This window comes from Dama dama, chromosome 11 (genome assembly GCF_033118175.1).
Source record: "Dama dama isolate Ldn47 chromosome 11, ASM3311817v1, whole genome shotgun sequence".
Taxonomy (NCBI): domain Eukaryota; kingdom Metazoa; phylum Chordata; class Mammalia; order Artiodactyla; family Cervidae; genus Dama; species Dama dama.
Window position 1 is genome coordinate 34,680,849 of NC_083691.1, and position 22,327 is coordinate 34,703,175.

The window sequence follows — 22,327 nt, forward strand, 5'->3', positions numbered from 1 at the left end:
CCTTCTTTTAAAGAGGGGTGTGTGTGTGTGTGTGTGTGTGTGTGTAAAATATTCTCATTTTATTTTCTTTATCCATTCATGTGTTGATGGACAATTCAGTTATTTCCATTCCATTTCTTGACTATTGCAAATAATGCTGCAATGAACATTGAGATGCAGGTGTCTTTTCAAGATAGTGGTTTTGTTTCCTTCAGATAATACCCAGAGGTGGAATTGCTGGATCATATGGTAGTTCTATTTTTAATTTTTTGAGGAACCTGTATACTGTTTTTCATAGTGACTGCATCCAACAGTGCACAAGGGTTCCCTTTTCTCCACATCCCTACCAAAACTTATTTCTTGTTAGCTGCCATTCTAACAGGTGTGAGATGTTAGATCATTGTGGATTTAATTTGCATTTCCCTGCTAATTAGTGATGTTAAACACCTTTTCATGTACCTGTTGGCCATTTGTATGTCTTCTTTGGAAAAATGTCTGTTCATTTCCTCTGCCCATCTTTTGATTGGATTTTTTTTCTGTTGAGTTTTATGAGTTCGTTATATATTTTGGATATTAACCCTTTATCAGATATAAGATTTGCAAATATTTTCTCCCATTTTGTAGGTTGCCTTTTCATTTGTTGATGGTTTCCTATACCATAGAGAGCTTTTTAGTTTGATGTTATTCCACTCTTTATTTTTGCTTTTATTGCCTTTGCTTTTGGTATAAAATACAAAAAGCAATTGTCAAAACCAATTTCAAGGGCCTTACCCTCTGTTTCTTCTAGGTGTTTTGTGGTTTCAAGTCTTAAATCCATTTATTTTTGTGCATGGTTTAAGATACTGGTCCAGTTTTAAACTCTTTTACATGTGGCTATCCAGTTTTTCCAACACTATTTATTGATGAGACTATCTTTTCCCAATGTGTTTTTGGCTCCTTTCTCATAAATTAACCATATGTGTGGGTTTATTTCTGTGCTCTCCATTTCTATTCCATTGATCTATGTATGTGTCTGTTTTTATGCCAATATCATACTGTATTAATATTGTTTTGTAATACTATACACTTGTTTCTATTTTCTGTTTTTTCCATGTTTGTTTTTTTTCACTTATCTTAAAGCACTTCCCATTTGTCATTATTTAGTCTTTGAAAACCTGATTTTTAGTCATGACATGGTATAATTACCACAATTTATTTGCATATTTCTTTGGGGTGATTTACGTGTTTTTGAACAATGGTTATTGTTGTTCAGTTGCCCAGTCATGTCTGACTCATACCCCATGGACTGCATCACACCAGGCCTTCCTGTCCCTCACCATCTCCTGAAGTTTGCCCAAGTTCATGTCCATTGCATCGGTGATACCATCCATATCTCATCCTCTGACACCTTCTTCTTCTTCCCTCAGTCTTTCCCAGCATCAGGGACTTTTCCAGTGACATTCACATCAGCCATTCACATCACATGACCAAAATACTGGAGATTCAGCTTCAGCATCAGTCCTTTCAACAAGTATTCACAGTTGATTTTCCTAAAGATTGACTGGTTTGATCTCCTTGCTGTCCAAGGGACTTTCAGGAGTCTTCTCTAGCACCACAGTTCGAAGGCATCAATTCTTTGGTATTCTGCCTTCTTTATGGTCCAGCTCTCACAACCATATGTGACCACTGGGAAGACCATAGCATTGATTATACAGATATTTATTGGCAGTCTATGAACTGGACCATTCAGGTATGACCTAAATCAAATCCCTTACAATCATACAGTGGAAGGGAGAAATAGATTTAAGGGACTAGATCTGATAGAGTACCTGATGAATGATGGTCGGAGGTTTGTGACATTGTATAGGAGACAGGGATCAAGACCATCCCCAAGAAAAAGAAATGCAAAAAAGCAAAATGGCTGCCTGAGGAGGCCTTACAAATAGCTGTGAAAAGAAGGGAAGTGAAAAGCAAAGGAGAAAAGGAAAGATATACGCATTTGAATGCAGAGTTCCAAAGAATAGTAAGGAGAGATAACTCTTCCTCAGTGATCAATGCAAAGAAATAGAGGGAAACAATAGAATGGGAAAGACTAGAGATCTCTTCAAGGAAATTAGAGATACCAAGGGGAACATTTCATGCAAAGATGGGCTCAATAAAGGACAGAAATGGTATGGACCTAACAGAAGCAGAAGATATTAAGAAGAGGTGGCAAGAATACACAGAAGAACTATACAAAAAAGATCTTCATGACCCAGATAACCATGATGGTGTGATCACTCACCTAGAGCCAGACATCCTGGAATGTGAAGTCAAGTGGGCCTTAGGAAGGATCACTATGAACAAAGCTAGTGGAGGTGATGGAATTCCAGTTGAGCTATTTGAAATCCGAAAAGATGATGCTGTGAAAGTGCTGCACTCAATATGCCAGCAAATTTGGAAAACTCAGCAGTGACCACAGGACTGGAAAAGGTCAGTGTGCATTCCAATCCAAAAGAAAGGCAGTGGTAAAGAATGCTCAAACTACTGCACAATTGCACTCATCTCACATGCTAGTAAAGTAAGGCTCAAAATTCTCCAACCCAGGCTTCAACATATGTGAACCATGAACTTCCAGACGTTCAAACTGGTTTTAGGAAAGGCAGAGGAACCAGAGATCAAATTGCCAACATCCGCTGGATCATTGAAAAAGCAAGAGTTCCAGAAAAACATCTATTTCTGCTTTGTTGACTATGCCAAATTCTTTGACTGTGTGGATCACAATAAACTGTGGAAAATTCTGTAAGAGATGAGAATACCAGACCATCTGACCTGCCTCTTGAGAAACCTTGTATGCAGGTCAGGAAGCAACTGGACATGGAACTGGACATGGAACAACAGACTGGTTCCAAATAGGAAAAGGAGTACGTCAAGGCTGTATACTGTCACCCTGCTTATTTAACTTATATGCAGAGTAAATTATGAGAAACGCTGGGCTGGATGAAGCACAAGCTGGAATCAAGAGTGCCAGGTGAAATATCAATAACCTCAGATATGCAGATGATACCACCCTTATGACAGAAAGTGAAGAAGAACTAAAGAGCCTCTTGATGAAAGTGAAAGAGGAGAGTGAAAAAGTTGGCTTAAAGCTCAATATTCAGAAAACTAAGATCATGGCATCTGGTCCCATCACTTCATGGCAAATAGATGGAGAAACAATGGAAACAGTGTCAGACTTTATTTTTGGGGCCTCCAAAATCACTGCAGATGGTGATTGCAGCCATGAAATTAAAAGCCGCTTACTCCTTGGAAGGAAAGCTATAACCAACCTAGAGAGCATATTAAAAAGCAGAGACATTACTTTGTCAACAAAGGTCCGTCTAGTCAAAGCTATGGTTTTTCCAGTAGTTATGTATGGATGTGAGAGTTGGACTATAAGGAAAGCTGAGCGCAGAAGAATTAATGGTTTTTGAACTGTGGTGTTGGAGAAGACTCTTGAGAGTCCCTTGGACTGCCAGGAGCTCTAACCAGTCCATCCTAAAGGAAATCAGTCCTGGGTGTTCATTGCAAGGACTGATGTTGAAGCTGAAACTCCAGTACTTTGGCCACCTGATGCAAAGAGCTGACTCATTCTAAAAGACCCTGATGCTAGGAAAGATTGAGGGCAGGAGCAGAAGGGGACGACAGAGGATAAGATGGTTGGATGGCATCACTGACTCAATGGACATGAGTTTGGGTAAAGTCTGGGAGTTGGTGATGGACAGGGAGGCCTGGCGTGCTGCGGTTCATGGGGTTGCAAAGAGTCTGACACGACTGAGCAACTGAACTGAACTGAACTGGAAATAAAATTGAGTCAACCACATTATAATTTCCATTTAAATTATATTTAGAAAGGTTGTTTTTCTCTGACATTTCCCAATTTGAAACAGAACTAGAATAATATTCTACCAGCAGTGATCCTTTTTACTTCTTATAGTACCTTTGTCCCAGATTTTCACCCATCTGAACATAGGACTGGCAATTTCTTATGCCTCTAAGACCATAATGAGACCCACATTATTTCAGAATTTCACCTATTTATTTTTACCACTCAGTTACTGAAGTTTCACTAAAAGAAAAACTAATCTCTTAAGACTCTTGCAGGTAGGGGTCATGCCTGTCATTGTTCCCTTCCCTGCTCAGATGGTAAAGAATCTGCCTGCAATTTGGAAGACCTGGGTTTGATCCCTGGGTTGGGAAGATCTCCTGGAGAAGGGTATGGCAGCCCACTTTAGTATTCCTGCCTGGAGAATTCCATGGACGGAGGAGCCTGGTGGGCTATAGTCCATGGGGGTCACAAAGTTGGACACAACTGAGCAACTAACACTTTCACTTTCACTGGCCATAGTAATCACTAAATATTTTGACTGATAGTTTAGTCTCTTCCCTTGTAACATCTTCAACCATAATTTTTATTTGTTCACTCATATTGGAGGGTAAATAGGATCTACCATAGGCTAAATTATAAAATAAGAGTTGCCTTTAAGTATCCCTCTCCTCTCTCCCAGCTCCTTTTGCTTACACTGTTTTATTCTCATAACAGGTAAGATTTACTAGATGTTTAAAATGTTCTGTGCAATGTGCTGAGCAGTTTACATTCATAACCTCACTTAATACTCACAGCCAAGCCAAGGTAAATACTAGTGTTTCCACTTTGTAGATAAGGAAGCAGAGGCTTAGAGAGGTTAAATACTTTGCCCAAGGTGATAAGAGTGACACTTGAACCCAGGTCTGAATCTACTACAGCCTGAATTCCTATGATGGTATACTGACGACCTCTTAGATGAAATCCTGCCTTCTGTGGTAAAAAATAAGTTGCTACAGAAGTCCAAGCTGACTGCCAAGGACTAAGGAATTGGTGAGAGCATTAAGAACGAAGTCCCTGATGGAAGGCTGTATGAACTAGAAGAGAATTCCAACCACAATTTGAACAAATATTTAAAGAAAGAAGAACAGAAGCACTTATATTTTATTCAAACTAGCGCCTTAGATATCAAGAGTAGTCACAGTCTACGCTTAGGCTTTGATATTTCAATGGGAAATCAGAGTGCACCAAGGGAGGAAGAGGCTCTGCCAGTCAGCTTGCTTCAAGGAAAGAAAAAAAAAAAAAACAGGTCTTTGAGGGATTTTAGGTGGGGGGGGGGGGGCACTTGATTTAGGGCAATTGTAAACAGAATTGTGCTTTCATCCTTTTCTGGATGAACACCCTGACACCCTGGCTTAGGATATATAAGTCCTATATAGGAAGAAACAATTACTTTCTCATTTCTGTTTTGTTCTCAGTATTAATTCAAGGCTGGGTAAAACCTATTGTTTCAGGATGACAGAGGGTAGGCAATACAAAGAAAAATTACTGTTCATACATACACTTGACTAATAAACACTTAAATTCATTTTCCCTCAATAGGTTTAACAAGAGAGAGCTAATTGGGGCTGGGGAGGTTTAAGGATAACATGATATTATCAGGACAGCGGTCATTCTCTTACTGCCTCAGCAGCTGTTGATGCCAGTAGTGGCCTCTATTCAGCAAAATTCTCTTCCTCCAGTTCACATAAGGTTGCTGGAATCACCTAAGGTTTGTGGTTGCAGATGACTCATTCTCCAGGAGAGATACAAAGAACTGATGATCTCCAGGCTTTTATGCTAAAACTAGCAATAGATGGTATCCATGCTTCCATCCTTCTTTCAAATAAATACAAGCAACTTCTTGCTTTTCAGGTTAAAATTATGTTTTTCTGCCTTAACAATTTTTTTCTCAAAACAACATGTTCAACAAATAAGTTTATGTAAACATTTATAACATTTATTAAGAATAAAATAGTTGGTTTTGATAAGGTTGTGGGGGATAGATGAAGCATTCTGTACAAATTTACATGCATCACAATCACCAATCATCTGCTAAGCTACCTTATAAAGGTTTAAACAAATAATTTTTCCTCAAAAATAAATTCTTCTCATTTAACACTTGACTCCACCAAGAAATCCAAAGTGACACTATGACATTCATTTTACTGATAAAGAAACAAACTCAGAAAAGTCACAGTTGCATAGTAAAATAGCAACAATAAAAACACCAAGATGGAACCCAGTTGTATCTGAAGAGATAGTACATGTTTATACCAACTAAATTACCTTATGCTATTTTAAGCCTATGGCACCTAGGCTAATCTATCTGAAACATGGATACATATTATTATGTATTATCTGAGGACTCCCCAGAGTTTAGAGTGAAGCCAAGGGAAAGAAAGCAGTATTCCAAACCTTACTCCTGGGTCATGTAGGCAGACATAAGACATTCCAACTGCTATATAATCTAAAAGCAAATAATTTTCCCTCAAAAATAAATCCTTCTCTGAACTTCCTTATTTACTTTTGTCATTACCACTGTTCTAGTCATCCCATTTTAAAATCTATAATGAAGGCATAATCAGGGCTTATAAATTACCAATGCTAATTATATAGTCAACATTTACGAGCACAAAAGATTTCAAAATTAACTCTGCAGGGTAAGAGACATAGTGAAGGCTGTTCCAAGGAAGTAATTTATGAGCTGGGTGTTGACTGAATCCTGTTCAGCCCAGAGAAATAAGGGAAAGGGCTTCTGAACAGTGGATGAAAGTTTGAGTATATATAGCTTCTGTCCTTCTACATCCAGTGAACCACCAGCTTATCTGGTTCTTCCTTTACAATAATTTTTTAGATTCTCTCCTTTTCCACCATTCCTAGTTGTATATGTATATTGTACAACAACCTCATAGTTGTACACTATGTATTACTATGAAATTTCTCATTTAATGGTTTTTCCTTCCTTTAAATAGTCAGACATTGCTAACAGACTTTTAAAAAATACCTGCTTTTGCATAAACACAGAAACTTAACTTTCCTACTGATTCTGAAATAAGTTCAAAATCAAAGTCTTCCACAATCCATGAGCTATATACTTACATTTCCCCCTAGAACAACCAAGTCAACATTGATGAAATAATACCTGATCCAGTGTAGGCTTCAAAGCCATCAGCAAACTTTTATTGACCATTTACTGAGTGGAAAAGTCAGGACCTCTGGAAGTTACTAGGAAGACAGTTGTGAGTCAGTCACAGATCTCTAGGAGTATTTTATGGTAAATGAGGGCCAGACATGAACCAAGAAAACTAACTTGAGAAGAAGGCATCTGTCCCACAAACCAAATTATAAAGATGCTTAGTATTCAATGAAGAGATGGAAAAAGGGCTTAAACTGGACTTTGATTAAATATGCAAATGTTTATTTGCTTCTGTAGTTTTGTTTTCAATTCAGTATTAGAATCGACACTGTTAGGTCTTGTTTAGTTCAACATCTACTGAGCAGTGTACCAAACAAATTATTCTACATGAAACAGGAGAAGGCACAACTTTTCTCTCCTCTTTAAGTCATCCCCTTCTCCAAAAAGTACAATTAGGGCCTGCGTTCAAAACAATAAATGAAGGACACAATTTCACTAGCAGTTAAATAGAAGGGCAGAAGAATGAGGAGTATTCCATGATGGAATTTTAAAATGTATATTAGAACTTCTATACATCTGGAATTGTTATGGAAAGTTTAAAGCCATTATTATTATATAAGTGGTTCAGATACTTACCACACAGAAATAGTACCAGAAGACTTCTCTGCTTATGACTTAATCAGTTCTCTAAATGCAACCAAAGTGATTTTTTTTCAAAACACAGATCTAAGCATGTTACACCCCTTACTTCACTAAATCCTTCGGTAGCACTCCATTTTTCTTGGGATAGACCAACTCCATAACAGGTCTACAAGATCCTGCATGGCTTGACCCCTACCTTCTTTTCAGTCTCTTTCAGTCAACCGCAATATCACTGACATCTTTTTGTGCTCATTTTCCTTGCTGTAGTTAACTCTTATCTACCCTTCAGGTCTTGGCTCAATTGTCACTTGCACAGGTAATTACTTTACCTGAGCAAAATCTCTATTGTACCCTATACTTTTCTGAAGCATTTATAACAGTTTTAGTTTTATATTTGTGTGATTTTTTTTAATGTCTATCTCTATTATAGGGTATAAAATCTAAAAAGGCAGAGATTTAATGGCTAATACTCCATTGTGTATATGCACCACAGCTTTCTTATCCATTTGTATGGCAAAAACCACTACAATATTGTAAAGTAGTTAGCCTCCAACTAATAAAAATAAATGGAAAAAAAAAGGCAGAGATTTTAGACTAGATTTTCCACATAATGAAAAGTATGTAAAATGTTTTTTAGGATATGTATATTAAGTAGTTCTAGCCTAAGAGATAAGTAGCATTTATCCTTACAGGCACTACTACTTCAAAACCTATAAAAATCTATATTTAAACAATAACTCTAAGCTTATGTTTATCTGTAAAATATGAATAACCTTAAGGATGAGCAGCACATATTAAAAAAAAGACATTATAAAGTCCTTAAGACATGTAAGGCACATGGGAAATGCTAAATGACAGATGCCTATGAAAAATAAAATCTAGTCCTAATTAGCTCATATTTATAAAGTGTATCTCTCCAAACTTTTTTTTAGCTGCATCATGCAGCTTGCAAGATTTTAGTACCCTGACCAGGGATTGAACCTGGGCCATGGCAGTGGAAGTGCCAAGCTCTTAACAACTGGACCGCCAGGAAACTCCCCAAGCATTTGACTTATATAATAACAGAATAATTCTGACGTTCTTCCAAACTGTTAAAAAGGGCAAAAGAGATACAAGAATTGTTACATCTTTTGTTACATAGTGATATCATTATCAGTTTTTTCCCTATTATTTACTATAGCCTAGACTTGTTATTTTCTAAGATACATACAAGCCATTAACGTATATATTTAAAATACACAGGTACATAAAATTTACCTCAAAATGCATATTTTATTTTGGTAGCCAATGATCATCGATCAAACAAAGAAAAGAAAACTAATTTCATGAAGAAAGACAAATCTATGGAGTGGTTTACAGGAAGTGAAGAATGAAATGGCTCAACTAAACCAACTTGGAATCATTTACTACAAAATGCCAAACTGCAAGACAAGTGTCAAAATGGGACATTTAAGCAGTTTTGAAATGTTACATGTTTCTCCAGCTTTTATTACTTTTCAAAGTTACATGTAAAAGTTATACAAATCATAGTGATAGCTAAAAATACCAATCTATGGAAGTACTGATTTGCAATATAAAGTTCTATTTTGATACTTTTCAAGTCTTCAAATCAGTTGTCATCTGAGGTACTCAGTTAAGTTGTGGTTTGCACTTCCTCAACTTGACAAGAAAAGCTAAATTAAGGGGAGAAAAAGGTAAGGTGATTGGAATAATGAGAAGAAAATACCATATAATATAGCCTGAAAAAAATTACTCACCTGTATGACCAATTTGCCAGTGTATAGGTCTAGCAATATAGGGAAACGATCCATAGGGAAAATCAGAATGTGATTCTTCTGTTATAGAACAAAATATGTATTATAAGCTACATAAAATATTTGATAATTTGTTTACAAAACTGTTAAACAACAAATTACTGTCCCTTTCTTGTAACTTTTTTCTGTTTTTTTTTTTTTTAGTGTTTGTTTTGTAGCTATTCTGACAGTTATCTTACAGAAACAACTTGTTGATAAACTTTATATATGGTTTTATTACCAAATGAATAAGCCCATATCATAAATCAGTAGATGTCTGAAAACGTGTTTATGGTCTAAATAATGTGTACATACAATAAGGAACTAAATTTAGTTCTTGGAAAAATTCCAGCAGCATAGTAGAAGTTGCTTTTTGGAATATTAGCTATTTGCATACCAAGTCCTATTAAATTCTTTTCCTGCAGTGATAATCACTGATCTAAATTTAAAACATTCTTTAGTATATTTAAAATATTTCATAAGCCAACCCTCTTGTCACAAATATGAATATTTATAAGTTCAATTCTTCAAAGGTATCAGAGTTTTACATAAAAGGCAGGAAAAGTCATGATTCTTTCTCAGAGATTTTAACTGAACAGAATAAATACATTTAAATTTCCATAGGAAAAAAATAATAAATCCCTGAGAAATAATTTTATAATGTATTGCTCATACACTCAGGAATGTATTCTCCATTTATTATTGCAACACATGCATAAAATAGAATTGAAGCTTACCATGGTCATCATATTGAAACATCTCACCTTCAATTCTAATTTTTTCTTGAGAGTGTACTTGTAAGTCTGTGTTGATTTTAGGTTCTACTTTTTGAGCTAAAATTCCATTTTTCTGTCTTGCAAGGCAAACCAACCAATCTCTGACAATAACTTCACTTATCTTTTCACATGAGAGGGCAAGTTCACAGATGCGAATTCCATCTAAAAGTTCAATAACCTGTGTGATGCTTTCAAAAAAGTGAATAATGTACTTTAAACTTCCAGTACAGAAATAACTAAGTTCACTATACCTCTTATCCCAATTTAAATGCTATACTTAAGACAGGGGGAAAAAAGTAAAAATGCAAGTTAGGGCACATAAGAGAATACTAAGTAAAAAAATATAGATTACACTTTTAAAAACTTTTCTTCTAAATTGTGAGAAGAAATAGCCATCTTATATTACTGTTTATGTAAAGGATGATTTAACCAGAAATATAACTAAATTTGGGACATATGCTCTTTCATAACAGTTTTATGAGATAAAGTAAATTTTAAAAAATAACATTACAAAAAATAACAGTCACATTACTCACTTTGCTAGATATACAGCACATATACCACCCTGTTTAAGATTTGGGAATAAAACAGGCAAAGCAACTTGAGGATTCAACATATCCAAAGCTACCTATAGTGGGGAAAGAGAATCAGACTGAGTTTTGTTTAAATAAAGCATGTATTTTCTTTTCTTATTGTGGTGAAATGATACACTTTGGAAAAGCAGTTAAAATACTCAGTTAAAGTATTTCACTTTTTAGAATACAGTACTGATGATGATCATTTTACTTCTCTCAAAAAGGCACATTTATTATTATACATTTTGTTATAATTCCTGACTACATAAAAACTGTAATGGCAAGTCTTGTACTTGACAATATTGATAATACAGGAATCTTTAGCTACTTTTATACATACACATACACACACACAGAGTTGCCCCTTGAACCACATGGATTTGAACTGCGCAGGTCCACTTACACAAGGATTTTTTCAATAGTAAACACTACAGAACTACACGATCTGCAGTTGGTTAAATCTGAAGATGTAGAACCCTTGGATATGATGGAACCATGGAGAGGGAGTCCTGACTGTAAGTTATACTCAGATTTCTGACTGCAAGCAGAATTATTGCCCCTAAACTTCGTGTTGTTCAAAGGTCCACTGTATATATATAATTTCAATGCTTTATTTCAGCTTTTTGCAATAGAAATTCACACTATCTCAAATGTGTATTTTTATGTTCAAAAGAAAACTTCTGAATATTAATTTTAGAGATTCTAAAATATAAGAATCATGTCCCTTGTTTCTTTACTCTTCGTTCAGTTGCAAAATACAAGGCTATATACTCAAAAGATGTCAAATGAATACAATGAGTGAGATTTTCAAAAAAATTTCATTGAAAACAAAAATAAATAGCCAAAATAGAAAACAACTGACTTACCGATAACTCCAGAAATCTAATCTAGTTAGCACATCCTTAAATTTACTAAATTAGAAAGTATTCTGTTCACATGTTTTTTAAAAAAAAACGGGTGATCATCATTAATAATTTATTAACCAAATATTTATTGAGCAACTTCCATGTGCCAAGTATCTTGCTAAGTGGTAAAAATAAAATGGGAGCTTACATTCTATTTTGTTTCATAGGAACTTATATTCTAATTAAGGGATAGACATTAAACAAAAATTCAATAAATATGTAATTCAAAGAGTAAGGAGTGACATGATCTACAGGACTATAAAGGAGAATATGAAGGATAGAGTGACAGGGCAAGGAAAGGAAGTACTATTTTATACATAGGCTGGTCATGAAGAGACCTGAAGAAAGTGATTATGCTAACCCTCTGGAAATTTAGGGGGGAAGTGTACTCCAGATGGAGAGAAGAGCAAATACAAATTATCTGAGCCTGAAGCATATTTGGTGAGTCTGAGAAGGCCACTATCGCTGCAGTGGGGACAAAAGTGGGAAAGTGGCAAGAGAAGGGTTCTCAGATGATGGGGATGTGGTGGAAATGGGGGAGGGAAAAATTATGCAGAATCTTACAGACTTTAGCTTTACTCATGAAGAGAGAAGCCACTGGAGAGTTTTAGACATGATTTGACTTTTTAAACTTTTTTGAGTGTGATAAACATACCATAAAACTTGTCATTTCAAGTGTATAGTTCAGTGGCATTAACTATATTCTGACTTGGGCAAGGAAAGATGATGGTGACTTGCAATAGCAAATAGCATTGAATGTGATAAGACAGAGCCAATTAGAGTTAGGATTGGCTGTGAGATGAGAGAAGTGAGGATAAATGCAATGTTTTTAGCCTAAGCTACTGAAAGAATGGAGTAAATTTTCCTCATTTACTATTGAGGAAAATGACTAAGACAATGAAAGAACAAGCTTGGGGAGAAATATTTGAGAATTCAGATTTGGACACGAGTTTAAGATGCCTATTAGATATCCAAGTAAAGATCTCAATGACTAATCAAGGGGCCAACATTGTGGACATAAATGGATTTCTTTGATTGTAGTCTTATTATATTATTGACAAGGACCAAAAATCAGACTACCAAGCAGCCTGCCAATCCAAAGCTCTATTATACTCAGGCAACAATATTACCATTCACTAGCCACTCAAAACAGAAACTTAGATCTCACTGTTTGCAGATGACATGATCCTCTACATTATTTTCTTTACCTTGAATTCTCTTTTGAGACTATGTAGGGTTATGATGCTTCTTTTTGGATTAAAATTACCCAATCCTACAAATCTCTTAGTATTTCTCAAATTCATCCTACTGCTAATGCATAGAAACCAAACTTATGGTTACCAAATGAGAAACAGGTGGGAGCGATTAGGAGTTTGGGATTGCCAGATACAAACTATTATATATAAAATAGATAAACAACAAGGTCCTACTGTGTAACACAGGGGACTATATTCAATGTCTGTTGTTGTTCAGTAGCCCAGTTGTGTCCAACTCTTTGCAACTCCATGCACTGTAGCACGCCAGGCTTTCCTGTCTCACCATCTCCCGAAGTTTGCCCAAGTTTATTCACTGAATCAGTGATGCCAACCACTCATCCCATCCTCTCTCAACCTCTTCTCCTTCTGCCTTCAATCTTTCCCAGCATCAAGGTCTTTTCCAGTGAGATGGCTGTTTTGCATCAGGTGGCCAAAGGATTGGAGCTTCAGCTTCAGCATTAGTCCTTCCAATGAGTATTCAGGGTTGATTTCCTTTAAGATTGACTGGTTTGATCTCCTTACTGTCCAAGAGATTCTCAATTGTCTTCTCCAGCACCACAGTTCAAAGGTGTCAATTCTTTGGCACTCAGTCTTCTTTATTGTCCAGCTCTCACACCCATACATGGCTACTGGAAATACCATAGCCTTGACTACATGGACTTTTGTTGGCAAAGTGATGTCTTTTGCTTTTTAATACACCATCGAGATTTGTCATAGTTTTCCTGCCAAGAAGCAGTCATCTAATTTTATGACTGCAGTCAACATCCGCAGTGATTTTAGTGCCCAAGAAGAGGAAATCTATCACTGTTTCAATCTTTTCTCCTATTTGCCATGGAGTGGTGGGACTGGGTGCCATGAAGTTAGTTTTTTTAATATTGAGTTTTAATCTGGCTTTTTCACTCTCCTCTTTCACCCTCATCAAAAGAGGCTCTTTAGTTCCTCTTCACTTTCTGCCATTAAAGTGGTATCATCTGCATATCTGAGGTTGTTGATATCTCTCCGGGAAATCTTGATTCCAGCTTGTAACTCATTCAGCCTGGCATTTCACATGATGGACTCTGTATGTAAGTTAAATAAACAGGGTGACAATAAACAGCCTTGTCATGCTCCTTTCTCAGTTTTGAACAAGTCAGTTGTTCCATATAAGGTTCTTACTGTTGCTTCTTGACCTGCATGCAGGTTTCTCAGGAGACAGGTAAGATGGTCTGGTATTCCCATCTCTTTAACAGTTTTCCAGTTTGTTGTGATCCACACAGTCAAAGGCTTTAGCATAGTCATTGAAACAGTGGTAGATGTTTTTCTGGAATTCCCTTGCTTTTTCTATGATCCAGTGAATCTTGGCAATTTGATCTCTGGTTCCTCTGCCTTCTCTAAACCCAGCTGTGCCTCTGGAAGTTCTTGCTTCACGTAACTTTGTGAGTTACAGTCCACAGGGTTGCAAAGAGTCGGATGCAACTGAAGTGGCTGAGCATGGCCCGCACGGCACAGGCACATTTATTAACAACTCTGGCAGCTAATTCAGTATATATCTCTGCTCTAAATCCAACCATGATATTAAAGGAAAATATTCCTCCCACTCTTAGAAATGGAAATGGGACAAATAATGAAGAAAGATCCTTTCCCATACAAAAGAAGTGTGGTCTTTGTTTTCTTTGTACTCAGTATTAGGTAATATCATAGGACCCACTTTAGAAAACTTACCGCATCAAATGTTAAAGATTTTATGTCCTCTGTTGCTCCTAAAATATCCTTATGAATAAAATCTACATTGTCTGGCCACTCTTCTACATGACTTATTTTCCATGAATCACGCCAGTGTCTATAATTCTTCATAGCCAGTTTGTGGTGGTCCTTTCGAATTTCAAAACTTATGACTCGTCCCTGTGATCCAACTTAATTAAAAAAAATTATGACAGTACATAGTATAAATCAGTTTATTAAAAATGTCAAAAATTTATTTTTCAAAGATATTACATGGGTGTGAAAAAATAATTCAAGTGGTTCAAGGTTAACAAAAGTCTCTATCCTATTCCAAATCCCCAGTCAGTCTTCCTCTTCAGAGGCAACCATATCACCACAGTTATTTACCCTTCCCAAGATAGTTGGTGCCTCTACAAGTGTGCAATTTTGCAAGTATCTCTTTTTCTGTTTTTAACAAACACTGTGTCCCATCATACATACTGTCCTGTACCTTTCTTCTTATTTACCAATGGCATTTCAGTGATTAATGATCTACTACATTTTTTAAAAGAGCTATTATGTTCCCTTGTATGGCTGTTTATTTAAGCAGTCACCTGCCAAAAAACATTTAGCTTGTTTCTCATCTTACGCTATTACAAACAATACTGCAGTGACAATTACTTTGCCTAGGTCTTTGTAAACATAAGCCAGTTATATATATAGGATAAAGTCCTAAAAATGGAATTGCTGACTCAAAGGATATGTGAATTTTTTTTATTTTGAAAATTATTACTAAATTGTTCTCCAAAAAAATGATACCAATTTACACTTGACCAATAATGTATTTCTCCATACTCTCTCCAACAGAATTATCAAACTTTGTATCAACCTAAAAATTGCATATAGTTTATCACTGTAGTTTTTTTTTTTTTTTTTTTTGGCCCCACTCCGCGCCCCCAGAGCCAGCAGCGGGCGCAGGAGGAGCCTATCACTGTAGTTTTAACTTGCATGTCTTTTGTTAGGATGAAGTTAGGCCTTTTGGATACTTAAAAGATACTTGGGGCTTCCCTTATGGCTCAGCTGGTAAAGAATCCACCTGCAATGTGGGAGACCTGTGTTCGATCCCCAGACTGGGAAGATCCCCTGGAGAAGGGAAAGGCTACTCACTCCAGTATTCTGGCCTGGAGAATTCCATGGGCTGTATAGTCCATGGGGTCACAAAGAGTCAAACAAGACTGAACCACTTTCACTTCACTTTCAAAGATACTTGTATTTTTGTGTGTGTCTGAAAAACTTCCAAACTATCATAGCAATACTGCAGTTTCACAGAAAACTACTACATTTTAAATACAGCAATTAATGTTCTATCCCTCTCTATATGAGGTGATTTGATTTGGAGGCTGTCCCAGGTCAATCAGTCAGCATGTCTCTTTAAAATGTAAGTCCAGCTATAATTCATCATGTTCTCAAGGGATAAAAATTAATGTTAATATCAGCATAAGCTAAACGTTTGTTTAGAAAATTATGGAGCAAAAATATCCATCCTGAAGGTAAATAGCAATGATTTCTTGATCACTCATAGGTTGGGATTATTCATGCTATGTGACACTCCTCCAACACTATAGGTGTTAGAAATATAGACACTCCTATCTCACAAACTTTTATAAGTTCACTTTGTCAAATGCACTTAGGAATCAGTCACAGACTGTGAAGAAATGGCTGCCTTTAACTATGCACAGAAAAGAGTCCAACAAAAGAGGTGAGGAGCCCAAAATGAATTTCCTGACCCAGGATAAGCTAGATTATGTTTGTATGTGATGACATTAGGTCAAAAAACAAAAGGTTTAATTCAGTATATGTCTATTTGTAATCTTTATAAAATCTACCCACATACACCTACAACTGCTCTAACAATGTTTATTAGCTAAAAAAGAATGCACTAATAAAAACAACATGAATGATTTTTTAAAAAAATTTATCCAAAGAGAGTGCTGTCTATTATTGGGTGAGAAAGGGAACACTGCAGAGGCAGTCAAACAAGCCAAAGCAACCTTGACAATCAGAGGAATTCAGTGGCCAAAAGGAGCAGTAATCAGCTACAACAACAGTAACCAGAATTCAAGTGGAGGTAACATGAACAGATATTTATGTTTACTATATACCTCTTGATTTTTGACCTTCAAGCAGTATTTTAACCAACTGACAATTTTTAGAGACTTTCTCTAAGAAAGGAAAATTCTTCATGATCTAGTTTTAACTTAATAGCTTAATTAATTTATTCATGAACAATAATTCTTTGCCTCTAACAGTATATGACTCTTTCCCAGCAGCTGACAGCCCTTTTCCCCCTTCTATAGTTTCTGATACTGAGTATTCATTTGGCACTATTATCAACAAAAACATGTACACGTGTGCACTGAAAGACAAGCACAAGAATGTTCAGAGGAGCACTGGAGCACTGTTTACAACATTCAACTCAAATGCCCATCAACAGCAGAATGGATAAACTGTGCTTTACTTATAAAATGGCAACTATAAAGAAGTAACTACTGCTACATGCAGTGACTGAACCTCACAAACAGAATGGTGAATGAAAGTAACCTGATTCAAAAGCATATAGTACTAAAGGATTCCTTTTATGTAAGATTCAAAACAGGCAAAACTCATCAATGGTGATTAAAGTCAAAGTAGTGGTTACCTTCTACCTTTGGTTAGGATAAGGACTGAGAGGGATTTGAGAAGGTTTCAATAGTACAATAATATTCCCTATCTTGATCTGGGTAATAACTACATGAGCGTGGTCACTACATAAAAATTCACTGAGGTATACACTAATGATCTGTGCACTTTTCTGCTGCTGTGTTATGTTCTAATAAAAATTTCAGTTAAAAAAAAGCATCAAAGGAGCAATAGAAAGCAAAGAGAGGGTTAGACAGAAAGTGACTTGAATAAATGTACAAAATAGAAAAATAATTGCTTACATTTGATTTCAAAGAGAATGCTCTCTATCACAAAGTTATGGGAACATTTTCTGAAACATCTGTATCTATTTAACTTTCTGTTATTATGAACAGATTGAATGTTTTCTTTGTCATCTAAATTCATTTACCCTAATCTCTTACCTGCTTTGGATAAAAATAAGCTCATTCCACCAGAGCCCGAGCCAGCTTCCAAAACAGTATCACCTGGGTGGATATTCATCATCGACAGTATCATATTTATATCCTATGATTGAAATACAGCATGGGTGATTGTGTGGCCAATAAATATGTACTAAGGCACCTACTCCTTTGAACACTATGTTGAGCTTGGAGAAAAGTGAAGGAAAAAAAAAAGGATTAAACTCTGGCCCTTTCTACCAAGAGTTTATAGTTTACTTGACAAAATGAGAGATTCAGGAATCAATTAGCAAATACAGAAGGACTTAAGTATAATACTGAAATTACAAACAATAAGTAACATTAGGAGCTCAGAGAAAGGAGAGAAATCAGCAGACTACCCTGGCTTAAAGACTGAAAATGTAAGGAAACAGTCACAAGGTAGGGACAGCTTTCAACAAAAAAGAGGTAGAATAAAACAGTTTGCTCATCTGAATCCAGGCTAAAGCATTTAAACTTAACATGGTAAGTAACTAGGATGTGTCACTGAGGTAATATAAATGGCATTTTATAAAGATTAATCTGTCAGGGCAATACAGGATGTACTAGAATTGAGAAAAATTAGAGGCAGAAAGACAAGTTAGGAAGTTATTACATAATCTGCATGAAAAATGATGACTTCTCATTTAGAATTAGGATACCAGGAACAGACAGGAGGACACATTTGCCAAACTTTATAACTAAAGAATTGTTTTGTTAACAGGAATATCATGGGTGATAGTAGTAATAGCTGTTCATTGAAACTTCACCAGGTTCCAGGCTTCTGTTAACTATGCAAACTGCTTTCAAATATTATCTTGTTTAATCAGAATAATAATGAGAAAATGATCACCACTGCCATTAAAGGATGAGAAATTAGAAAGGTTAAGTAATTTGCCCAAAGTCACACAGCCAGGAATTAAGTGGGCAAGTAATACTGATGCTGAACTCCCAAACACCATGCAGCTGACTGTCGCACTATTTGTTATCAATGCTATAGAGAGAAAAAAATGTAAATTTTAGCATTTATTTCAACATTCCCCCCAATAGCAAACCTTTCGAAGTTGCTAATAAGCAGCATATCAATTAAGTTTTTACTATCTTTTTCTTCTCTGGGAAAAGCTGAAGTGAAAATTCTAAAAAAGAATAAGATCCTCTGTTTAATCACAAAAAAACTGTGTATTAAATATGGGTTTGGCTGCATAAGAAACTATAAATATTTAACAGGTACAGTGGTCCAACTGAAAGCCAAAATGTATTTTCTGAAATGATGGACTAAGACTTGAACCAGATGATACAGACACATAATATTTAAGGTGTACTCTTCAAAAAGTTTCAATCACAAATTCAAAGCCTTTCAGACACACATATCCTTTCCCATCTGTCAGGCACATGGGAGCAGAGGTGGGAGGGGGCACAGATAATTTCACCCAGGAGTGGGAGGCAGCTCCAGCAATCATTTAAATGAAATGCCCACGAGAAGCAGTTCTGTTTCCTTGGCTCTTTCATATAAGACATAGAAACACTTCATTATATATCACAATGTAATAATAATAGAAATAAGTGCACAATAAACATAATGTGCTTAAATCAACCTGAAAACACCGCCCCACCCCACCCTAGTCTGTGGAAAAATTGTCTTCCATGAATCCAGTCCCTGGTGCCAAAAAGGTTGGGGACCATTGCTCTAGGACATGAGGTCTGTGTTGAGAGCAAGGACTATAGTTCACCACTACACCTCCCTAAAATAGTGCCCTGAATGTATAAGGTTGGTGGTTATTTGCTGAAGAAATAATGAATGATTCTCCATCTAGGACTGGAGGAAGAGTTGTTATAATTACAAATGAACATTCTACTCAAGGACAGTGACTATGATGAATGATTAAAATAACCCACTGGCAATGGATACAAGACTGTAACAAGGAATTGGTAGGTAATTTCCTTTAAAGAATATCCCTTTTATGTTTAGTGTCTAATTTTAGCTGTTTTAATACAAACACTTTTCCCTAATGATAAAAGCATAGTAATAAATCTATTGTTAATAAAATATATATTGGTCACCTGATGTGAAAAGTGGAATCATTGGGAAAAAATCCTAATGCTGGGAAAGATTGAAGACAGGAGGAGAAGGGGGAGACAGAGAATGAGATGGCTGGATAGCATCACCGAATCAATGGACATGAGTTTGAGCAAACTAAGGGAGACAGAGAAGGACAGGGAAGCCCGGCATGTTGCAGTCTGTGGAGTCACAAAGAGTCGGACACAGCTTAATGACTGAACAACAACCTCTAATAACTTACCTCATTAAGTATGATGCTTAAAATATCACCACAGTGGTACTAAACAATTGTCCCCAAGAGTTCAACATTCTCTTGAAGGCTGAACCTGCAAACTTAAGTATTATGGGGAATAAATGTACATTCTTATTAAATGCCTAGTGAGTCCACATCACTCCATAATAGTAAGTCACTTTACAGATCAGAGAATCGAGGCTCCCAAGTTAAAATTAAAATCTGGCTGTTCCTTCCTAGAATTAGAAATCAAAGAATATGTAAAAGTTATAGCCATTGGTTTAAAAAAAAAAAGTGAGAATAGAAACTTGAAACATTCTGAGAGGTGCTTTAAGTACATTAATCAGGTCTGTAGTACTGCATCTGTTTTGCTCTTAGTAACTCCCATGGCATTACCTTAGGATACGTTATGGCAGGCCCTCTTTGCATCAGTAACACATAATCCTCCAATGCCGGCCTCCGCAGCATGAAGTGCTTACCAGAGGAACTCCTCAGAATCTGGCCGGGGAACTTCCCCACGATCTCGCTGAACGGGACTGTCCCCCAGTTACTATTTAAGTGTCCGGCGTTGCTCAACCTAAATAATTTTTTAAATTGTGTTTCTCTCTTCCCAGTCTCAGCTAAAATCAGCTCCCCAACGCGAAAAGGCACCACTCTAGAAGCGGACCAGGAAGAGGAGACGTGTAGGATTTCGTCCTTGGTGGCAGGCTGGACCAAGGCGGGCACTGAGGGACTCCCGGATCCCGGGTGTGCAGGATCCGACTGGCCCTGGTCACCACTCGAGCCCTCGCTCTCTTGAGGGGGTGACTCCTCTCGCGGCGTCGGGAGTCCGAGGCTTTCCAGCGACGACAGACATCTGGTCCCAAGTCCCCGGACGCGGGGAGGGAGAGATGGAGGCGAGTCTGCGCCTGGGGCTTTCCTCTGTGCCGCCTCGCGCTCTCCTTCATCATCTCCCGTGTCTCTAGGTGAGGCTTTAAAACACAGTAACCGGCCTCTCTCGAAGGACTCTTGCCCAAGGCGGCGCAGGAAGAGACTGGTCCTGAATCCCGGAAAACTCTGGAGGCGCCGCAGCGGCAGTAGGACCAGACCCACACACCTGGTTGACAGCATGACGATCCGCGCAGGCGCAGGCGCAGGCTAGTGACGGAAGGCCGGGCGAGGCTCCGCCTCTCTGCGCGTAGCAGTGACGCAGCCTCCCCCGGCTGGACAACTATTGAGCGGGAAGAGCTCGGCTACCGCGCCTGTCTCCAGAGGGGGCGTGGTGACCGCCCGTCCTCGCTGACTGACTGTCCCATGAGTGGGTCCCTTTCCTGCGCGGGGGCGCGTTTTCCTCTTTGGAATGTGCTCAGACTAAACAATTGACCGCTGACACATCTCCACCAGCCTCGTCCGGGGACGAGAGGATTAAGAGAGACAGCCTGTCAAAGCGCTGTCTAAGCTGAAGTCTTGTATCAGAGTTAGCTCGCTAGTCATCAGGAACAGGAACGTCGCTCAGTCACCATCAGTAAAACTGGCCGCGAAATGTGTTTTTACAGATTGCATTTGTACCTACCACCTGCTGACTGTCCTTTCCCCGCTGATCGCCTCCTTCTTCCTCTGGTCTTAGCGAATCCCTTTTGACCGGGCTCTGACCACTTGCATGTCCTCCCCAGGCCCTGAGAATAGGCCGCCCTGGATTAAAGAGATTGTACCCACTGTGTGCTCATTTAACAGAAATGTTTTCAATAACTAAAATATAATACTTAGTTTAAGTATTTTACCCTCCTCAAAACTAAGCAAAATTTTAGTGTCTTAAAATTGGAAAGTGAAAGTGAAAGTCGCTCAGTCAGGTCTGACTCTTTGGACCCCCATGGACTTCTCCATGGAATTCTGCAGGCCGGAATACTGGGGTGGGTAGCCTATCCCTTCTCCAGGGGATCTTCCCCACCCAGGAATGGAACTGGGGTCTTATGCGTTGCCGGCAGAGTCTTTACCAGCTGAGCTATCAGGGAAAGACTTGCTAAAACAGGAGTGGCAGAGTAGAGGGGAGTTATAGGCTGCATTTCATTCCCCACACCACCCCCCACCCCCAGCCCCCTAATTCATGCACTGAAGTCCTAACCTTAAGTATTTCAGAATGGGACTGTATTTGGAGACAGGGTCTTTAAAGAGGTAATTAACTTAAAATGCCATTAGAGTGAGCCCTAATCCAGTATGACTGCTGTCCTCATCAGAAGAGATGAGGATCCAGAGGGAACACCATGTGAAGACGTAGGCTGAAAATGGCCATCTACAATCGAGAAGAGAAGACTCAGAGGAAACCTGACCTGCCAA

The 22,327-nt window shown here is 37.6% G+C and overlaps 2 protein-coding genes across 8 annotated transcripts in view; one reads left to right on the forward strand and one right to left on the reverse strand.

The window, feature by feature from the left end:
• The window catches only part of SPDYA (speedy/RINGO cell cycle regulator family member A), a 40,166-nt gene extending 31,145 nt beyond the window's left edge, over positions 1-9,021 (forward strand). For all 7 annotated transcript variants that reach the window (XM_061155083.1, XM_061155077.1, XM_061155081.1 and 4 more), the window contains one exon: positions 8,886-9,021. In XM_061155083.1, coding sequence (XP_061011066.1) covers positions 8,886-8,974 — 89 coding nt within the window. In that variant the 3' untranslated portion in view covers positions 8,975-9,021. The remainder of the gene's footprint in view (positions 1-8,885) is intronic.
• On the reverse strand, positions 5,351-21,147 carry TRMT61B (tRNA methyltransferase 61B). The gene is made up of 7 exons (XM_061155076.1): positions 20,411-21,147; positions 17,709-17,811; positions 14,608-14,798; positions 10,707-10,798; positions 10,132-10,358; positions 9,359-9,436; positions 5,351-9,274 (listed from the first exon to the last, which is right to left on the reverse strand). The coding sequence occupies exons 1-7, from the start codon at positions 21,122-21,124 to the stop codon at positions 9,231-9,233; spliced, it is 1,449 nt and encodes a 482-aa protein (XP_061011059.1). The 5' UTR covers positions 21,125-21,147; the 3' UTR covers positions 5,351-9,230.
• Positions 21,148-22,327: the final 1,180 nt, after the last annotated feature.